General features: G+C 48.0%; 7 protein-coding genes across 7 annotated transcripts; 2 read left to right on the top strand and 5 right to left on the bottom strand.

Moving 5' to 3' along the window:
• Positions 1-307: 307 nt before the first annotated feature.
• On the bottom strand, positions 308-2,843 carry F4813DRAFT_350875 (SE-domain-containing protein). Its single transcript, XM_049242345.1, has one exon. The coding sequence runs from the start codon at positions 2,316-2,318 to the stop codon at positions 816-818; it is 1,503 nt and encodes a 500-aa protein (XP_049102040.1). The 5' UTR covers positions 2,319-2,843; the 3' UTR covers positions 308-815.
• A 264-nt stretch (positions 2,844-3,107) lies between these two features.
• On the bottom strand, positions 3,108-6,642 carry F4813DRAFT_312425 (uncharacterized protein). The gene is made up of 2 exons (XM_049240891.1): positions 3,222-6,642; positions 3,108-3,159 (listed from the first exon to the last, which is right to left on the bottom strand). Exon 1 carries the CDS (start codon positions 6,348-6,350, stop codon positions 3,459-3,461), a length of 2,892 nt encoding a protein of 963 aa, XP_049102039.1. The 5' UTR covers positions 6,351-6,642; the 3' UTR covers positions 3,108-3,159; positions 3,222-3,458.
• A 380-nt stretch (positions 6,643-7,022) lies between these two features.
• Positions 7,023-8,256, bottom strand: F4813DRAFT_386943 (mitochondrial carrier; the record flags this gene model as incomplete). The annotated part of the gene is made up of 3 exons (XM_049246491.1): positions 7,023-7,780; positions 7,840-8,137; positions 8,209-8,256. The coding sequence occupies 3 exons, from the start codon at positions 8,254-8,256 to the stop codon at positions 7,023-7,025; spliced, it is 1,104 nt and encodes a 367-aa protein (XP_049102038.1).
• A 288-nt stretch (positions 8,257-8,544) lies between these two features.
• F4813DRAFT_312432 (LexA/Signal peptidase) lies at positions 8,545-9,669 on the bottom strand. The gene is made up of 2 exons (XM_049240893.1): positions 9,168-9,669; positions 8,545-9,113 (listed from the first exon to the last, which is right to left on the bottom strand). Exons 1-2 carry the CDS (start codon positions 9,431-9,433, stop codon positions 8,834-8,836), a joined length of 546 nt encoding a protein of 181 aa, XP_049102037.1. The 5' UTR covers positions 9,434-9,669; the 3' UTR covers positions 8,545-8,833.
• A 1-nt stretch (position 9,670) lies between these two features.
• Positions 9,671-11,177, bottom strand: F4813DRAFT_312431 (translation initiation factor 2, alpha subunit). Its single transcript, XM_049240892.1, has 4 exons — positions 11,007-11,177; positions 10,795-10,957; positions 10,526-10,733; positions 9,671-10,470 (listed from the first exon to the last, which is right to left on the bottom strand). The coding sequence occupies exons 1-4, from the start codon at positions 11,082-11,084 to the stop codon at positions 9,987-9,989; spliced, it is 933 nt and encodes a 310-aa protein (XP_049102036.1). The 5' UTR covers positions 11,085-11,177; the 3' UTR covers positions 9,671-9,986.
• Positions 11,178-11,635: 458 nt separating this feature from the next.
• On the top strand, positions 11,636-16,863 carry F4813DRAFT_312472 (lysophospholipase NTE1). The gene is made up of 3 exons (XM_049240894.1): positions 11,636-12,177; positions 12,231-15,166; positions 15,341-16,863. Exons 1-3 carry the CDS (start codon positions 11,882-11,884, stop codon positions 16,702-16,704), a joined length of 4,596 nt encoding a protein of 1,531 aa, XP_049102035.1. The 5' UTR covers positions 11,636-11,881; the 3' UTR covers positions 16,705-16,863.
• Positions 16,864-17,119: 256 nt separating this feature from the next.
• On the top strand, positions 17,120-18,295 carry F4813DRAFT_312415 (carbohydrate esterase family 3 protein). Its single transcript, XM_049240890.1, has 3 exons — positions 17,120-17,458; positions 17,520-17,881; positions 17,967-18,295. Exons 1-3 carry the CDS (start codon positions 17,386-17,388, stop codon positions 18,225-18,227), a joined length of 696 nt encoding a protein of 231 aa, XP_049102034.1. The 5' UTR covers positions 17,120-17,385; the 3' UTR covers positions 18,228-18,295.
• The last annotated feature ends 541 nt before the right edge of the window (positions 18,296-18,836 follow it).

The following is an 18,836-nucleotide window of genomic DNA, read 5'->3' as shown; positions in this document are numbered from 1 at the left end:
AAGAACATTAGGGCTCGGTGTATAAAATGATGGAATAGGGGGTAGGCTATGAATTAGCCCATGCTGGTTCTATACAATCAGCGCAGTCGTATTATACTGCATGGCCTTTGATTTCAACGCTGTATGGATATCCGATGGAGTGAATAGAGAAAATTTCCGCCCCGATTTATTTATCCTACTTGCTTTAAATGTTAAGCGGTGATGTAAGCTGCGATGTGACGATTACGACCTCTGCCTCTGAACATCCGTTGAAGACCTAAGCAGAGCATTAAGACCTTCGTATACTTAGGTCCCTACATATATATACGCTTCATATTGGGATGAGGTAGTAGATCATAAGTAGAAGCCTACCAACTTAAGACATCCAAACACGTCTCGCAGACAAGCCACTAAACAATCTTGTCAATCTCATTTGAATCATTACAATTAAATACTGATATATATCCGTTAAGCCGTAGATCTAATTAATCTTCATTTTCCTCTCATGTCTCTTTCTCCTGTTCGCTGGGCGACTGATATCAAGCCCAAGTATACCGAGCAGAGACGTATGCATGCATGCATGTTTGTATATGTGTGTGTGTGTATCATCCTCTAGGGCGGACAGACATCCCCCTTTCTCATAATCACTCGATAACGGACCTCAAAGTCCAAGTCCAAGTCCAAGTCCAAGTCCACATTCCTACTTCTTCTTCTTCTTCTTCTTCTTCTTCTTCTTCTTCTTCTTCAGGGTATACCGAGACCAAAAGTCCCTCCTCGAACCATCGCCACATAGCACTTAACTTAGGTACCTACCGAACGTATTACCACCACCCGGTCTACACAAACGCCTCCCGATACATGACCGGCAAGAACACCCGGCTGGCCGTCCACAGGATCCAAAACGCATTCCAGAACAGCAGCGGCACCTTCCAGAGCCCGGTGGCTTTCCAATCCAGCCAGATCGCCACGAACGCGACGGAGAAGAAGTGGTACGCTAGCGCCAAGGGATCCGGGATCAGCCCGCCCAGCATGCCCATCGGCTCGCGCGTGACCCCGCGCTCGAAGTAGGCGAAGCACCCGCGCTGCAGCTTCGCCAGCTCGCTGTTGCGCGCGGAGAACAAGCTGTACAGGGCCATGGCCAGGACGTTGATGATCGCGGTGAGCTTCTTGCGGCGCCAGTGGAAGGTGTCCATGGCGCGCGCGACGGCGGCGGTGTCGGACAGGTCCGGGATGTCGGCGAGGAGGTCGCGCAGCAGGACGACGTCGTTGAGGGCGACGGTCATGCCGCCGCCGGTCAGCGGGTGGCGCATGTTCATGGCGTCGCCGAGGATGACGAGGCCCGGGGTGGAGGACTGCTTGGTGGGGGGCAGCCAGCTGTTGGGCATGCTCTGCGGGATCTTGGAGTCGCGGTCGAGGGCGGCTTTGAAGGAGGGCTGGACGGAGGCGGGGAGCGCGGGCAGGACCACCTTGGACATGTATCCGCGGACGCCGCCGTTAGCCGGGGCGGCTTCGGGGAGTTTCTCGGGCACGTCGACGAGGATGCGGGTCTCGTGCGTGCCGATCTGGTAGATGAGGACTGGGCTGGGGGCGCCGATGATGACGTGGCCGAAGCCGGGGCTAGGGAGTTGGCAGTCGATTAGCTCGAGGGCGTAGAACTTGCTGCGGACTATCGGAGTTTCGTTGATGTACTGCTTGCGGAAGCGGGAGGCGTAGCCGTCGGCGACGATGGTTAATTGTCCGAAGAAGCAGTCGGGCTCTTTCTCGCCGGTGGTGGCGTTGACTGTTCGCGTCTCAACGCCTAGGATTTCTGGGTTGTGGTCGCCCTTGACGGTGCCTATGGCTTCCGTCTCGAACACGCTGATGTTGGGGTGACTGAGACAGGCCTTGCGTAACTGTGAGATGAAGCGGCCGTGGTGGAAGCTTCGGCCCTGGGGTCGTGGCGGTTCGTCGCTCTTAACCTTTGCACTCCCGTTCCCATTTGCCTTCTCGTCTCCGTCCAGACCAAGCAGGCCTTGTATCCGGGGGTAGGGCATGCGGACGTCTTTGCCGTAGAAGAAGACGTTGAAGCCGTGGCATGGCTGGCCGTCGATGTCGTCGATGGTGTGGCCTAAGCCCAGTTTCCGGAGAGAGTTTACACCGCCTGGCTGCATCAGTTCGCCGACGATTCGGTTAGGCTCTTTTAGCCATCTCTCGAGGAGGATAACACTCCTGCCCTGCTCGGCTAGAGCATATGCAACGGCGCACCCGAAGACGCCGGCACCGACTATTACGACCTCGGCCTCGTGGTGCCTAGCTCGTCGCTCGGCGAGCGTTTCTACGACGACTGTAGTTTCGCTCATAGGGAACGGCGGGGGGGGGGGAGGTATTTAGTCGGAGGCGAGCTTTGTTATTAGAAGTATCTAAAGTATAGTAATAATAATAATAATAATAATAATGAACCAAGTTACGAGGTCGATGGCAAAAAGGATTGTCTTGTCTTGTCGGTGAGACGGTCTTGTCTTAATGGGTGGGTATCGCAATAAATATAAACCTCTAAGAAATGTTCTGTAATAGAAAGAAAGACGGGATGGGACTTGAATATTTATTTAAATACTAGTCTTTTCGGTATTAAAAAAAGAGCTGCACGACTAGGTTAGAATAATAATTAGGGGTCATTGGAGCTAAAGCGAAAAGGGTCGAGTTGTAGAATTATAAAATGGTACGAAGTATTGAATAAAATAAAACCTAAGTAAACCGATTCTCTCAGATCATAATGGTTCGACGAATCGTCCCATGTATAGTGATATTCATTTTTTCTGCCCCTTATCGGTTCACCACGCGATTCCAAAGATTCGAGCATCTCTTTTTTTTTTTTTTTTTTTTTTCTTCCCCTTCTTCTCTTTTGGTCATGTTCCTGGCTAGCTTCAATTGCTAGTCTGCTAGCACATGCTTGCCAAGCCCGATAGCTAAATTGTTGGAAGCCGCTAGGCAGTGGTTATATCAATGACCCCACTCCGTCCCCTTAGTCAATTGTCCAATGGAAAGATATTAGTTCAATACATGAATACTTTCACGGGTTGAGCAACACCATTATCCTTCACTTTATTATAGTAAGTTGGTCAGGTTATAACCAAAATACTCCGTTCTCCGTTCTTCATTAACTCATGGAGAAATATGAAAAACTAGGGCCTAACGGATGTTCTTGCAATATTTAAATAACTCCGGTCAGTGGGATTCAAGTTGATTAGGTATACTATACACACCTTGATAACATGTACGGTCTTCCAACTCGAGGAATGGTGAGTTAAGTGGCTGTCGAGTTGAAATTTAACTAAAAGCCAACATTGCAAATAGACAATGTGTATGCTGTGCATGTTTCAAAGATATCCTGTATAATCAACAACTAGTTACTCAGGAAGTATATCGGGGTATATACAAATAATACGCAACACCGCGCAGCAGCCACTCAAAGGACCGCTACCTTCTCGTAAGGCTTACTGCTACTGTTGCTTTTCCAGGCCTTTGTCCCTTTCCGACGCCTGCATGTCTGCTAATGCTTCGTTCATGATTTTAAGAGTCTCCCTGGCGATATGCTGACTTTCCGCCCTAGTCTCTCCTCGCCGTCTCGCTACCTCCTCCTTAGCATACTCTAGAATATCTACTATAGAATCGACAGTGCGATCGGGGTCCATTTTCTTGACCAGCCTCGTAGTCGCTTTCAGATACAGATATACGGATCTGTCTGCGGCATACTCGCTTTTGAGTAAATCCTCAATCAATTGCTTCATCCCTTTCAAATCCAACAGCTTCGGGTAGGACATTAGTAGTGCCCTGAAGCACTGTCTTGAGAAGCAGAGGTTCTCAGTCCCGCTCTTGTCCATTGCCAGGCTGCATAGCGAAACCGCCTTTTCGTAGTGGCCTAGCCTGACGCAGAACATGGCCATGTGCGTGAGCACATCTGGACCGATAACGATGTGTGATGCTTCAAATTGAGTAATTAAATTCCGCATGTGAAGCAGAACATCCGCTGCTTCCGCCTGGAAGTTATCCAGTTGGAATTTGATGAGTACTGACACTGCTGAGGTCACATCCTCGCCGCGTCTGTGTGCAACCTGAATCAACCTCATCGCAGAAGCAGAGGCATTATTGCTATTTTTCAGTGTCGCTAATATAGCTAGGCGAAGGCAGTGCGGACAAGGGGGCATCCCAAGTTGTATGGCACGCTGATAGATCGAAATCGCCGTCGCCGGTTTGTTATTGCTTATTTCTTGATTCATTGCTTCGTAGATGTCCCGCCTATTAGTCGTTCTCCCAGTGTACGCCAACTTGTCCACTGCAATGTGAGATGGACACAGTGCTCGGTTGACACCACCATCCCTGGTGGTTTTGCCGGCCCTTAGCGCTGCTTGACTTAAGATGCGTTGCGTTGTGTCGTCGACGAGGGACGCATCGATCTTTTTGAATTCGGAACAGAGGGCTCGTAGTTCGTGGTAGGGCATAGCCCATTTAGTCCGGCAGTTGTGGAGGAGTGAATTACAGAAACTTGAATCCATGGCATATCCAGCTTTGCTACAGTACTGTAACCATGCCACAAAGCCTGGCATGTCATGGCATTGACCGTATTTGTTTGCTACCATCGTGACAATATACCGATGCATGCGTATCCCTAGAACGCTGGTATACTTCGATACAAATTCGCGGACCTCGACAGCTGGATGGTTCTCCGCAAATATTTTCAAGATTGGGATGAAAACGTCGTCATATTCATTTTCTTGTCCACATTTTAGAGTCTGCATCTCGACGAAAGCATTAAATACGCCGTCCCAGTCTTCAGCTTTAGCCATTGGCAAAGCCATATGACCTCTCAAGGCGACGTCTGAAGCCATCTCAGGATACTTCCCAAGAAGCTCTTCGTAATATGACCTTGCCAAATCGTACTCTTCAGCCTTAGCTGACAACTCGACCATTGTACGGTAAACTACCTGCGGATGTGTGACCTTGTCTAGCAGCTGTAGAGACAACATCCCGTCAAAGAGCGCCTTCAATGTTGGAAAATCTTGGTTCCGATTCCAATGTGCATGTAGCAATTTCAAGATCCAACGGGTTCGTATTAAACCTTCATCTGGGCAATCCATCCGATAGATAGCGTCGATTACGTGCTCAGCTTTCAAGCCCTTTAGAGCCTCGACAGAGGAGACGACACAATCAACCGTTGTGCGGTATGATCTGTTATCGGGGCTTGTCTTTGAGTAATTCAGTAAGAAGTATTTGAGTACACTCTTGTGGTCACGGTGTTCATGAAGCTTTTCTATAGCCCACCCCGTAAATTCGGCTGCGTTTTTGACAAGACTGATTACTCTCCAGTAAATGTTATGGACAACGCGAAATTCACTCAACATGAGATTTTGGGCCATCAGCTGCCTTCCAAAATCTTCTAATTCCCCAAAATGCACTTGAGGCTTTTCTTTAAATGCTGCTAGGAAGATGCGAGTCGCCGTAGATATGACTTCCTTGGGAAGGTGTCCATTCTCATCTACCTGCTGTAGGCAATGCTTTATAAGAAGTATGGGCTGATGGGCGAAGTATTGGGACTCCTCGAGGGGACCAGTACTGGTTAGTGAAACGAGGAGCTTAGCAGCATCTTCTAAACGGCCTTTTGCATGACAATCTTCAGCAAGTCGAATAGAAAGGGCAAACCATTCGTCGTCTAAGTGCTGAGAATAACACGAAAGGGATGCATCAGAGAATTTCTTAAGAGCTCGATCTAATCTTTCTTCATCCTTACTAGCCAGGATACTGGTTATGTTTGCGAGTGCTTGGGCGCGCCTATTTAGACGAGGCTTAAGAATTGGTGTAGGGCTCGTAGGTTGATACATTCCCCAAGTCTTATGAGCATCGAATCCCATTTCCGGAAACCTTGTTAGCCGCCAAGCGCTATCTAAGGAATGGACTGTGCCATATTGTGCGGTTTGCGAGGGCGATATTTCGGCTTGTGTAGTGGTTATCGACGAAGATTCTAGGAGGCTTCCCGATTTCAAAAATGCCGGAGGCTTGGCTTCTGAAGAAACATCCTCGGGGGAATGCTGTCGAGGACAGGATCTGGGCCGAGGACTATCGTGAGTCCTGGCTATATCGTCTTCCACTTGAGGCCATTGGAATTGATCACCGTGTGTGAAAGTTGCTTCGTCGAACTGTACCGGAGATGGAACTGCCATACCATGATATCTTTTAACCGACTTTAGTTTCTCCTTATTTGATACGGCGGTCTTCAAAGTACTGATTCGCCGTCTTCGGTCTTCGACTATGACGCCGATTGCGCATGAGGTACCCAGGGCAATCCCTCGGAGGGCATGAATCGCAGCCTTCGACGGGATAGGCAACGGGAGTGGCATATTTGCGAAGCGTGTGCTGCCATGTCGAGAAAATGGTTCAGATGTTAACCCATAGCATTCTTAAGCTAGAGGTTCATAGATATAGGATATAGAGTGCGGATGCTATGCGCCTAAGGTTGTAGTCGAAATTGTATAAAAAGAGGCTTCGCGGGCTTGCGGGCTTGCGGGCTTGCGGGCTTGCGGGCTTGCGGAATCATCATTTGCATTTGCTGGTGCCATGGTTTGATAATGCGATGATTGACGTGGGTCAACTACAACAAAGATTAGCTGCAAACAACGGGCCCAGTTTTTTGACCTATGTAGAACCCCGCCTAGCAGAATATCACCTGCACTCTTCACATGGTGGAAGATAACAAACTCTGCATATATGCATATGCAATTATATGGATACATCATCAGGAGCACCCCCATCTCATAGGTATGGACGTTATGTAGGTACCTACGTTAGATACGTTAGATACGTTAGGTACGTTAGGTACGTGCCTAATGTTCAAGCACAGATTCAAGATATTTTAAAATCACATACAATTGAGATTTCTATCCGTCCATCTATTGTTTACCTCTTGCCCCCGTCTTCCTTGAACGCCGTGCACTTGTTTTGGGTTGTTGTTACAATACCCTTAAACCCTCCACCGACACAGGATCCAACGCCCTCCCTTCATAAAGGTCAAGTTAAGCAGACATGTCTGATCTCTCTACCGGAAGCCATACCTCTAATTTTCGTAATATGGTTTGATACAAGAACAACATGCAACTGCTTTGTATACTGGTCCAGACAAGCCGCGGGCCAACTCCTCTAAACCACCCACCAACACCTTCTGTTTTATAAATTAGCTTGAGCCCCTTCATTATCGAATCTTCGTCTAATGGAATAGCACCAGGCCGCGGTGTGTGTGTCGAGGGTGATGATGTGGATATGGGGCGCTTTTGCAGCTTGGGTTGAGATAAAGGTTGTGTCTGTTTTAAAGCCGACTCTTTAAGCCCCGACATAGTCTCTCTAGCCGAGCGATCTTTCGGTTTGCTCACAACCGGGATGAGGTCGATCTGGGTTTGTAGCCGGGTCTTCACTACGTCAAGGGGACAGGTGAGTACTCCAGCTAATCCACCACCGGCAGCTCCGGTTAGTAATTCCAACCGTACTCCAATCTCTCGGCTCTTCTTGTATTCACGGGCCCAACTTTGAAATTGTTCGTAGAACATGAACTGCAAGGCAGAGAATGGAAGGTCTCGATATAGAGTTGCCTTATATCCAGAGAACAATTCTGAAATTCCCTCTGTCCTGATAATGGTTCTCGCAGCGTCAAAAGTACCGCGGTAGTTGTATCCGGACTTGAAATAAGGGTTGTTGTACCGGCCCTGAAGCTGAAGGCGAGTCTTCAACACCTCGGAGGGTACGTAGACTATTGATGCGGCGAAGTCGCCGAGAAACCCTGAGAATTTGTTAGTATAAGCCAGGACAAGCTTCGCCAAGGGTAACCCTAATGCATACCAGCTAACAAATAAGAGATATGAGACTGGAGTCCATAGTCTAGCATATGCCGCTTGCTCCATTCATAGGTACCAAAGAAGAGAACTGTGCCGGGGAAAGAGCCCATCATGGCTGGGAGCCATCCTCCATACAGCCCACGTCGAATCCCTTCCTGACGCAATATTGTATAATACGATGATCCTAAAGAGGTATATTTAGGTGGCATATGCGGATCACCTTGTTGTCGAGTTTTGACAGTATCGAGCGAGTGCATCAGCATATCACCCGTAGTTCCACCAAGCCCTCCTGCGAGCATGGTCTGCGAACATAAAATAATTAGTATGGGCTGTCTATCCTACGCCCATGCACCCATACGATGGAAGTACTCACGTGGATATAGGGTGGGCGCCCCTCCAATTCCCCATTGTCGAAGGTCATCTTATGCCCGCGCGACTGCGTCGTAGAAGTGATAATTTACTCCAAAGATTTGTGCTCCGAAAGTCCATCATGGGTATCGGTAACTATCTAAAAGAAATGGGTCGTTCGAACAGACCAGCAACGCCACTAGGATAACCACGAGTTATCCGCTCATAGACGTCGCTTATCTATACAAATCTTTCGAGACTTAGTGCTGTGCGAGAGGCGATCGCGCTCGAAAGCGACCACCTACTGAACGTTGAATCCGAATAAGATAGATGGTAGGAAATTTTCTATGTACCAATAGCACTAAATCGTACCTAATCGGCCATATCGGTTTACGCGCGGTTTATCACGGGCCTTCGCGCCCGAGTTGGTGGGCGCCTGTGGACCTTATCCGGCTTTGCCTTATCTCTTATCTGGAATAATCTGTAGGTACATAGGTACCTACATATCTCTATCTACCGGTAGATCGGGAGGTCGGGTTACAGCATCTTACGGTTATCTGCATACCAGCAATTAGTTGACATCACACGTAGGAGGTACCTTTGTGTTAGATAGCAGTCGATGAGTAAATATGTAGTAGTTGTTTCGTTGTTTAATTCCTAATATTCCCTGCATATTCCCACCACTGGACTCTACCGAATCTATGTAGAGGCCACACGACGTGGGTGACCTTACCAGTTATGAGATTCGTCGAAATTGGCCCATAATCGTTGCTGTCCCTGCTCAAGCGCTCGCCTCCGTCACCCTCAACCCAGACATGCCCCATTGGCACGCGGACTGTAGGAGAGGGATACGGACTTCGCGTCCTTATGATATCGCCTTCAAGCCCGACAATCCTCTTAACAGCCTCAACCTCTGGATCATAGGGATTCCTAGAGCTGGTGTTAGCATCGCAGGAACTTAGACTTGCCATTGTAAAACCATACCAGAAAATGACTATCATGCCTCGCCGCAGCCCATACTGCGCATTCAACTTATACTTGATCACCACATCATTCCGAGTCGTCTGGTCCTTTTCCGCATTCAAAAAAGGATACATTGACGGCCCGCTGATCCAAGCTAATTCTCCAATATAGTGGTTGAACATAGAAACCACCGGAATCCATGTTGCGAAAGCGAATAGACGGTAGCCGAACCTGCCAGCATGTTGGTGATCACGTTTAATTCGATTCCATATCGGCCGGAACGCCATTAGGCGTTAATCAATGTAGACCTCAACCTGAAGTGAGATCTCAATGTCACTAAGTGAAGTGCTGATGAACAAGACGTTTTATTTATACTTTGTCTTCATTACAACAATAAACTTCGATTTTCTATAATTGAATCCACATCCCACTAACTACCCCAACTAACAGATACTGCGACTAGAGAGATATCCTTTTACACAGCATATCATTTCGCTAGCACCGCATAGGCAAATAAATGTAACAATCACCAAGCCTCCTGGATCATCCTGCCTCCCGGCATCAACTTAACGGGCAACTTACAAATTAAAATGGGATAAGCCGTATCAGGCAGTTAAGAAGCACAACTCTTACCAAGCAGCTTAAGTCGTTTCAATGTACGAAGACAGGGACAGCAACTTGAGTATTTACTTCATTCCGAAAAACACAAAATGCTCTATTCGCATGCTAGGTACTTTTTATGACCCCTGAATGTCAAAGACCTCTAGGTTGGTACCCTTTACCTAGCCGTACACCCCTTGCGGTGGAACTAATTGAAATGAACCAAAGTCGAACGATAGCTTAGACAGTTACGGGGATGTTGTCATCGCTCTCGCTAACACTCTCGTCTCCACTAACCTCCGCGTTCTCACGTTCGCGCTTCTCCATCAGCGCCTGCAGTTCGGCATCATCCGAGTCCGTTACCGCCTTAGGCTCCATCTTGACCACGAGTTGACCACCTGCGCTGGTGATGCTGCTGCGGATATCCACGATAGCTTCCTCCAGTCGGCTTATACCAACGTTCTTGTCCAGGCACGTGCTTGTTAAGACGTAGAGCGGCGGGGAGACTAGTCTCACTTTCACCTGGTTCTCTTCGGTATTTCGCGCTTCCGCCGTTCTTAAGGCAGCCTTAACAGCATCGATTCCGTCGTATTCGAAGCAGGTGACCTCGATGTCGGCCCGAACCTTCGTGGGCTGAGGCGTCAAGCGCTTTCCAATGTACGACTTCAGTTCCTCTGCTACCGGCTCGCTAGTGAATGTGATATCGCTCCATACATCGGGGTTCCTAAAGTTCGGGTTAGCCGCAAGGAAGTCATAACGCTAGGTGCTGATACACTCACGTTATGGAGAGCTTGAACGCGTCGATGGAGTGGCCGTATCTCTTGTTCAATGGCCAAGCTATGCTCTCGTATAGGGTTTCGATGGGGGTTTGAGTCTTCTCGGCCACATGGCGCATGATGGAATGGACCATCTTGCTCTTGTTGTATCGTTCCTCGCACTTAACGATATCCTCGGGGGAGACTCGGCGCTTCGAGAGATCGATATATCCTAACATTCACCAGTCAGTTTGTCTATATGCCAGTGTAGATATTCTTGCTGTCACACATACCCTTCTCTTTATCGACTCGGAGGACGACCACAACTTCATTGCGACCAACCCGAATAAGCTTCTGAATACTTCGAATACGACGTCTGGAAAGTTCAGATAGGAGAATCATGCCATCGATGTTATCGTATTCGAGTAGTTTGACATAAGCACCCATATCAGCGATCTAAACTGAGTTAGGCAAAATCGGTGTTGTATGATGGTGGCCTACGAACCTGCTTCACATTGACCATAACGAAGCTATCGATCTCCGGATACTTCTCCTCGTAAAAGCGACAGTTTGTCAACGACATCTTGGGCGAAAATAGCAGTACCTGATCTTAAAAATATCTGATGGGCCCAAGATCGCACGCGCGCAGGCGGGGTTTAAAATTTCTCTGCGGCTCGTAAATCCAGTATGATGCCCCTTCACCGATAGTTTCTTGACAATCGGTCTTTTTCGGGTTGTTGTCAGGATTGCGCGCTTCGACGTGGCGAACTATGCTGGTATATCAATTATTATTTTCGTCCTGTGCAGGGAGTCACAAATTTGTCAATGATGGAAATCTTTATGACCTGAGCGTGGGGTGTGGCACCCAAATGCTTTTGGCGGGGTTAACGGTGCGAAGGTTCGTACCCGTACCAGGTCAAAGCAGACAATTGGCTACACCTGCCAACTCTTCTGGCCAAAATTTAATGCCTGTAATCCAACCTTGAGTGGTACTTTGCCTGCTATGAGGTACAATAGCTACGGAGGGCGGAAGAAACAGTAGGCCGTGCTCACACTAGTAGCAGGAGACCCACCTAAGCACCTTGGAAATCGACGAGAAGTTCCGCCAAATGCACATGTGTTCGGAGCTTTCTTTCCTCTAATAATTCTACTTTTTCTACTCTTACTTTTCAACCATTTACTTAGCCCAAATGTCTCTGAAGCTGCAAATCCGCTGGAATCCTTTTTCCAGCTCCAGCTACTCGGCATACAGAGCTAAACCCTCGCTTTTCCACCGCGCCAAAGGATGATACTCTCATCATGATACTCTAGTTGTTGGGTAGAAGAAATATTGATTTTTTTTTTCAGAGGTCCCACAGGTCCTTGCACATATACATAACCATGGATCCATCTAGCACCACCACCGCCGTTGAGATGGCTCTTTCGCAAGCCGTAGCGACTATTGCGAATAGTTCTTCAACCGCTATTGCTTCGGCCATTACGAGAGTAAACGATGTTGCCGATACCCAGGGCTCTTCTTCGTGGCTTGGGCTCTTTGCTAGACTCGTTCTTTTTATATTCCACATTCTCTCGACAATTTTGTACTGGAGTCTTAAGCTCACAACAATATCTGTGCCGACGTTACTGTTTACGTTGTTCTCCACGAGCTGGACAGTAACGATGAATGCCACAACCTTGTAATAGTTCCACTTGTTCTTCGTAGTTTTGATATACTAATATACGGAAATAGGGCGTTGATAGTGTTGCTCATGTTCTCTGCGGTAACTTGGGTTGTGAGATATAGATACTTGAATGTGTATTCTCGTCTCCCTCCGGAACCACAGCGTAAAGAGCCCGATCTAGATCTTTTCCCGGAGAGCCACGAGGAAGGTGCTAAACCTGGCTTAACCAACTATCTCGACGAGTTTCTTAGCGCCATCAAAATCTTTGGTTATCTCGAACGCCCTGTGTTTCATGAGTTGACCAGGAGTATGCAGACCAGGAAACTGATTGCTGGCGAGACGCTGAACCTAGAAGAAGAGAAAGGGTTCTGCCTTGTTGTAGACGGGCTGGTGGAGATCTTCGTCAAGTCTTCCAACCCCAACCAGTCATGCCGATCCACTGGACTAGATGAGAGCCCGTTGCAGTCTTCTTTCTCGGACGATGAGCAGTCTGTCCCTGGTCAGCAACGATATCAGCTACTGACTGAGGTGCGGAATGGCAACCCCATGTCATCCCTCTTCTCGATAATGTCTTTATTTACAGAAGATGTAAAGCTCAAGTTGCCATCTGAGGAGAGTCTGGAGCCCAACAGTGCCAGTAACCGGTCGCACCATGAACGTTTAGTTAGTGGTAGTTTTACGCATGAGCATGACATGACGGGCTTTTTAACTAAAACCTCAGAGCTTGACCCAATTCATGGCGGTCCATTCCGGGCCGACGAGTCTCAAGTCACGACGCCATCTTCTCCTACTCGGCCTAGGCTACCAAATATCCCCCCTATTTCCTTAGATGAACCGCAAGTGAGCCACACTCGTCCTGCCATGAAAAGGACAGCCACCTCTGTCCATCCCGATGTTATTGGAAGGGCGACAGTCGACACGACTATCGCGATCATACCTGCCAGTGCATTCCGTCGGCTGATTCGGGTTTATCCTAAAGCGACTGCTCATATCGTTCACGTCATATTGTCTAGATTCCAACGTGTCACTCTCGCTACCGCATACAACTATCTCGGATTAACCAACGAGGTTCTTCACACAGAAAAGAATATGATTCGCTATGCCACTTGCCAGCTGCCAAACATCCTTCGGGGTGATGCTTTAGAACGCCTTAAGGAAAAATTTAAGCAGGAGAGGGAAAGAGCCGGTGAAGAGGAAAGTGGAAAAGGAATTGCTTTGCATAATGGATCTACTACGAGCCGCCGACGTAGGTCTTCGACGGGCTTGCGTAAGGAGGCAGCCATGCAAGCAATGAGTCGTGCTAGACCTCGGTCTGTGGTGGCATCTACGATTGCACCGCCCCAAGAACGCCTCTCGATTCACACTCCTAGCCCTGGGGACCTGCTGGCCAACGTCCACTTAGCCCGTAGTGGGGGGGGAGGATCAAGTGGTACCTTGGAGATACCCATAGCAGAATCTTTCCAGCACTCGGATACCTTTCGGAGTGGAGATACAAGTCCTCTCGCTCGGCGTACTTTCAACCCATTCTCTACCCAGAAACGAGCTCGTTTATCGATTGATCCTCGAGAGTCTGTTGATGAGGACAATATATTTAGGGTGTCTATACTAGAATGTGTTTTCAAAGCCTTAGGCATGAGCAGCAGTGGCTCCTCATCTCGAGGCCCAGAGTCTACGGAAGGCTCCCCGAGGCTTGTCTCGTATGATCAGAGAAGGCAGAAAGCTGTGTTCAGTAGTAACGCTTTTGGGTTCATGGATCCTTTTGATGGCTCGACTGATTGGGATGCTGAATCAATGACTTCTGGCGGTATTTCGTCGACTGGCACGCCGAATGCCCAGATTCTTGCGGCTGATATGAAGCACGAAGTGGAAATTGTTTTCTTTGGACAGGGCTCTGTATTGGTCGAACAGGGTGAGCGAAGTCCGGGACTTTACTATGTCATTGACGGATTTCTCGATATTTGTGTCCCTGCAGAAGACTCGGGAAGCAATATCCTGAGTTCATCCAGTAGAACATCAACAACGGCGATGCATAGGGCGGAGTCCGAAGAAGCCGCTCGACGCCCGTCATCTTTTGCTCCAACCAAGAAGCCTGACAACAAAAGCGCGTCTGATGCAAAACGAGGTGCGAAACCGGAACGCCGCCGAGTAGGACTCGTGAAACCCGGCGGTCTTGCAGGCTACGTTGGTACTGTTTCTTCATTCAGATCCTTCATCGACGTAGTTGCAAAAACGGATGTATATGTCGGCTTCATCCCGCGAGCAACATTGGAGAAGATTGTAGAGAGATATCCAATTGTGCTCCTGACAATGGCAAAGAGACTCACGAATTTACTCCCGCGACTCATATTGCATATTGATTTCGCCCTTGAATGGGTCCAAGTCAATGCCGGGCAAGTCCTATTCCGTAAAGATGAGGAAAGCGAGGCTATTTATATTGTTCTCAACGGAAGGTTGCGATTAGTAGAAGACAGAAAGGATGGCGGGATAAACGTTCGCGCGGAATTCGGCCAAGGTGACAGTGTTGGCGAACTAGAAGTCATGACTGAATCTACTCGTTCTGGAACCCTGCACGCTATTCGTGCGACGGAGCTGGTCAAATTTCCTCGCACCTTATTTAACAGCCTTGCCCAAGAGCATCCTAATATCACGATCAAAATTTCGAAGATCATCGCCTCTCGGATGCGGCTATTGGTCGATGATCCATCAAATCCTACAGGGAAGGACGGGACTTTTGGCACGTCCATCAATAGGAGTTCGTCTACGTTGAACATAAGGACCGTTGCTATTCTTCCAGTTAGGTCGGGTATTCCAGTTGTTGAATTTGGAAACCGCTTGATGAATGCTCTGGCACAAGTCGGCACACCAAACGGTGCGACTTCGCTGAACCAAGCCGCAATTCTCAGCCATCTTGGTAAACATGCGTTCAATAGAATGGGAAAGCTGAAGCTAGCTCATTATCTTGCCGACCTTGAAGAGAAGTACGGATTGGTTGTTTACGTTGCCGGTAAGTTTAATCCGTTCCTTTTCCACGTTCTTTTTTCCTTGGTATGATGAGCAAATCACACCCAGAGCGCCGTCAATGAAGGCTATAAACTCTAATTTTTTCCTGACCATAATATACAAATTCCCTGTTCGATTTGAGCTTCGAGTTATACACAATTCTAACTAGAACTACTAGATACGAGCGTGACAGCACCTTGGACCCAAACCTGTATCACACAAGCAGACTGCATTCTGCTCGTAGGTCTGGCCGAAGGGTCCCCTGAGATTGGCGAATACGAACGATTTATGCTTGGCATGAAGTCAACCGCTCGCAAAACACTAGTTCTCCTCCACACCGAGCGCTATTCGCCCCCTGGCCTGACGAGAGGTTGGTTAAGAAACCGTGTCTGGATTAATGGAGGACATCACCATCTACAGATGGTCTTCGAGTCAAACGCCGTTACCGCACATCCGCCCTCTAGGAAGGCTGGGCCGACCTTAAAAGAGCGAGTACAAATTCTACAGGCTGAGATACAAAAGTATACAGTTCAGAAGATACGACAAAGGCCTTATTACTCGCCCGACGCCCCTTATAAAGGCGACTTCCAAAGACTTGCCAGAAGACTCTGCGGCAAGTCTATTGGGCTTGTACTTGGAGGAGGTGGTGCCCGAGGCATTGCTCACGTTGGTATCATCAAGGCAATGGAAGAGGCCGGTATTCCTATTGATATCGTTGGTGGCACGTCGATCGGCTCCTTTATTGGGGCCCTTTATGCACGCCATGCTGATGTAGTGCCCATGTTTGGTCTGGCTAAAAAGTTCTCCGGGAGGATGGCAAGCATGTGGCGTTTTGCGTTCGATCTAACATATCCGTCTGCGTCGTACACAACTGGACATGAGTTTAATCGCGGCATTTTCAAAACTTTTGGGAAGCACCAGATCGAAGACTTCTGGTTAGAGTATTACTGCAATACTGTAAATATCAGCAAGAGCAGGCAGGAATTCCACACTAGTGGATATGCTTGGCGATATGTGCGGGCATCTATGTCGTTGGCTGGTCTACTCCCACCTTTATGTGACGAAGGCAGTATGTTACTGGACGGTGGTTACATCGACAACCTCACAGTGTCCCATATGAAATCCCTTGGCGCCTCCGTTATTTTTGCTATCGATGTAGGCGCCATAGATGATGATACGCCTCAATGCTACGGAGATACGCTCTCGGGGTTCTGGGCGTTCTTCAACCGATGGAATCCATTTTCAAGCATTCCAAACCCTCCTACGCTAGCGGAGATTCAAGCTCGATTAGCCTACGTATCGAGTGTAGACGCTCTAGAGCGCGCCAAGATGATACCGGGATGTTTCTACATGCGCCCGCCGATCGATGAATATGGGACTTTGGAGTTTGGGAAGTTTGACGAAATCTATGATCTAGGGTATAAATTTGGCAGGCAATACCTTGACCGCCTGAAGGATGATGGCGTGCTTCCATTAGTTGAAGAAACCGAGGCAAAGAAGGCATTGCGCAGGACGATGGCGCCCCGACGTGCGAGTATTTGATCATAACGATGTTTGGTAGCGTTGTTATATATAATATATACTATATACCCAGTCACCATCTCAGATTCGCATACCAGAGTTATGAAGTCAACATGAGCCTGTAAAGTTGTAAAGTAGATAGACCCCAATATGTAATTACCCAACGCAATGAAGCTTGCCTAAAGTAGATCTATAAATGTGATGCAGGATTCCTGGTTGCCCAACGAAACTATTGATTAAGAAAGGAGGGATACTTGAGGTATGTATTATCGTAGAGTAGCTATGTTGTGGTACATCCTAACCTAGTGGTTATGCTTTCTCTTTCAGGCTATATAACAAATATCGTCGAGGCGATCACCCCTGAATGTCTTCATCCGAATGCCTGCCTACCCCGCACGCAAATCATCAGTAGCCAAATCTTTATTCCAGATAATATGATGGTTGAATATCACTGCCATTTTGGATTTTGGATTCTCGGAGACCTGCGGAGGTTTGATGCGGTGGTGAGACGGCTAGTCTCAGATGTAAATGGCTACCCTGAGCTATCTCTTAGGCTGAGGATATAAGTCGACATGAAGATAAACATATGATTAAAGAGCTGGCCATCTGGTCATCTTATAATTTAGTATTTGGTATCTTCATCCCTTACTATATATCAAACTACCCTCGATAAATGCTCATCTTCAAAGAGGCCTTGCAGCCATGAAGTTCAGGGGGGTATTTTCAGCATCTTGCCTAATAGGCACGGTGTTTTCCCAGTCGAAGTTAAAGATTAGTGAGATCCAACTTGCGATATCCCCTCTTACCAAATATACACCTAACTGACAGGCGAAAAGTGCCATTGGGAGACAGCATAACCGAGATCACTTGTTGGAGGGCAAAGCTGTGGAATGGCTTGAAAGCAAATAACTTGACGGATAAGATCGAGTTCGTCGGCTCGATGAACAATACTCAGAGTTGCGATACGCAAGACGCGGAGTTTGCTAAACAGCACCACGAAGGCCATACGGGTTATCTCGCGATCGATGTAGCGTACGACCATATCGACGGGTGGCTCAACGATACCAAGCCCGACATCGTCACGTTTATGCTTGGTACGGATGATATTGCTCGGGGCCGACGGTTGGAGGATGTTGTAGAGGCGTACACGAATATGGTGCAATCGATGCGGCAGTACAACGAACACGTACAGGTTATCGTAGGGTTCTCCGTCTTCTATCTAAGTCTATCTAAGTCGACAGCTAGCTAGTTTAAGATACAATGCTAAGATAATCTCCAAATAGGTCAACACCGTGGTCCCGCTACCGACAAATATGAACCCTGTGAAGAGGCTCAACGAAATGATCCCGGACTGGGCAGTCGAGCAGAACAAGACCGAGTCGCCGATCTACGTTAACGATATATACCCGTTCCCAAATACCTTCCTAAAGGACGGCATACATCCCAACGACGAGGGCGAGGACCGTATTGCTGATGGGTTGAATTCGCTTTTGACGTGGATTATTAATTCGAATTCGACGAATAACACTACTGTGCCTAGTTGAAAAAAAGGGGGAGCACGTACTCCGGGAGAATATAAAAGGGAGTATCAGAAGTACGGGGATCGTGAGTTAAAAATAAATACTTCTACATAGAGAATAGAACTATATACGAGTATCACGGTCGATATATGTCTACCATATACCAAGAATAATGTCGTCCGCTGTAACTACCGAGCACATCACATCTCTACCTAGTCTCGAGACAGAGAATAGCAATATTCAGCCTAGGAAGGCGTATGCAATCAACCGCATGCGGCCTCCCGACTATTTGATATTTGGCTCAATGCGCAGTAAACCGATGGCAGCGGGCAGCAGACTGTTGTCATGTTACCTTGACGTAGGTCCATAAGAATACTATGAAAACGAACAACATTGCCTTTCAAATGGTAAACAGTTTACTAGACATCGTAAGTCCGAAAGGTGACTACGGGAATACTCCTTACATTGGTAACCTACCTAGTTATTTTGCTTGGCAGTCCGTATATATTCTACACAATCACCCACCCCTGTGCTCACGCGCATATGCAGCAACTTTAGCTCACCCTCCGTCAGTTACTACAGTCGCCAAGCAAACCCAAAGCGAAGCAGTCAGTCTCTACATACTACCTACAT

Source organism: Daldinia decipiens (genome assembly GCF_022478715.1).
Source record: "Daldinia decipiens strain CBS 113046 unplaced genomic scaffold F4813scaffold_7, whole genome shotgun sequence".
Classification (NCBI taxonomy): Eukaryota; Fungi; Ascomycota; class Sordariomycetes; order Xylariales; family Hypoxylaceae; genus Daldinia; species Daldinia decipiens.
This window is presented reverse-complemented; position numbering and strand designations above follow the sequence as displayed.

Bases quoted from the DNA above. Each gene is read 5' to 3' on its own strand.
- F4813DRAFT_312425 (XM_049240891.1), bottom strand. From the start codon at position 6,350: ATGCCACTCCCGTTGCCTATCCCGTCGAAGGCTGCGATTCATGCCCTC.
- F4813DRAFT_312431 (XM_049240892.1), bottom strand. From the start codon at position 11,084: ATGTCGTTGACAAACTGTCGCTTTTACGAGGAGAAGTATCCGGAGATC. The intron at 10,958-11,006 runs GTTCGTAGGCCA...AACTCAGTTTAG, and splicing joins TTATGGTCAATGTGAAGCAG to ATCGCTGATATGGGTGCTTA. The intron at 10,734-10,794 runs GTATGTGTGACA...GGTGAATGTTAG, and splicing joins CCGAGTCGATAAAGAGAAGG to GATATATCGATCTCTCGAAG.
- F4813DRAFT_350875 (XM_049242345.1), bottom strand. From the start codon at position 2,318: ATGAGCGAAACTACAGTCGTCGTAGAAACGCTCGCCGAGCGACGAGCT.
- F4813DRAFT_312472 (XM_049240894.1), top strand. From the start codon at position 11,882: ATGGATCCATCTAGCACCACCACCGCCGTTGAGATGGCTCTTTCGCAA. The intron at 12,178-12,230 runs GTAATAGTTCCA...ATACGGAAATAG, and splicing joins ACGATGAATGCCACAACCTT to GGCGTTGATAGTGTTGCTCA. The intron at 15,167-15,340 runs GTAAGTTTAATC...TAGAACTACTAG, and splicing joins ATTGGTTGTTTACGTTGCCG to ATACGAGCGTGACAGCACCT.
- F4813DRAFT_312415 (XM_049240890.1), top strand. From the start codon at position 17,386: ATGAAGTTCAGGGGGGTATTTTCAGCATCTTGCCTAATAGGCACGGTG. The intron at 17,459-17,519 runs GTGAGATCCAAC...ACAGGCGAAAAG, and splicing joins CCAGTCGAAGTTAAAGATTA to TGCCATTGGGAGACAGCATA. The intron at 17,882-17,966 runs GTAGGGTTCTCC...ATCTCCAAATAG, and splicing joins ACGAACACGTACAGGTTATC to GTCAACACCGTGGTCCCGCT.
- F4813DRAFT_312432 (XM_049240893.1), bottom strand. From the start codon at position 9,433: ATGGCGTTCCGGCCGATATGGAATCGAATTAAACGTGATCACCAACAT. The intron at 9,114-9,167 runs GTATGGTTTTAC...CACCAGCTCTAG, and splicing joins GGCATGATAGTCATTTTCTG to GAATCCCTATGATCCAGAGG.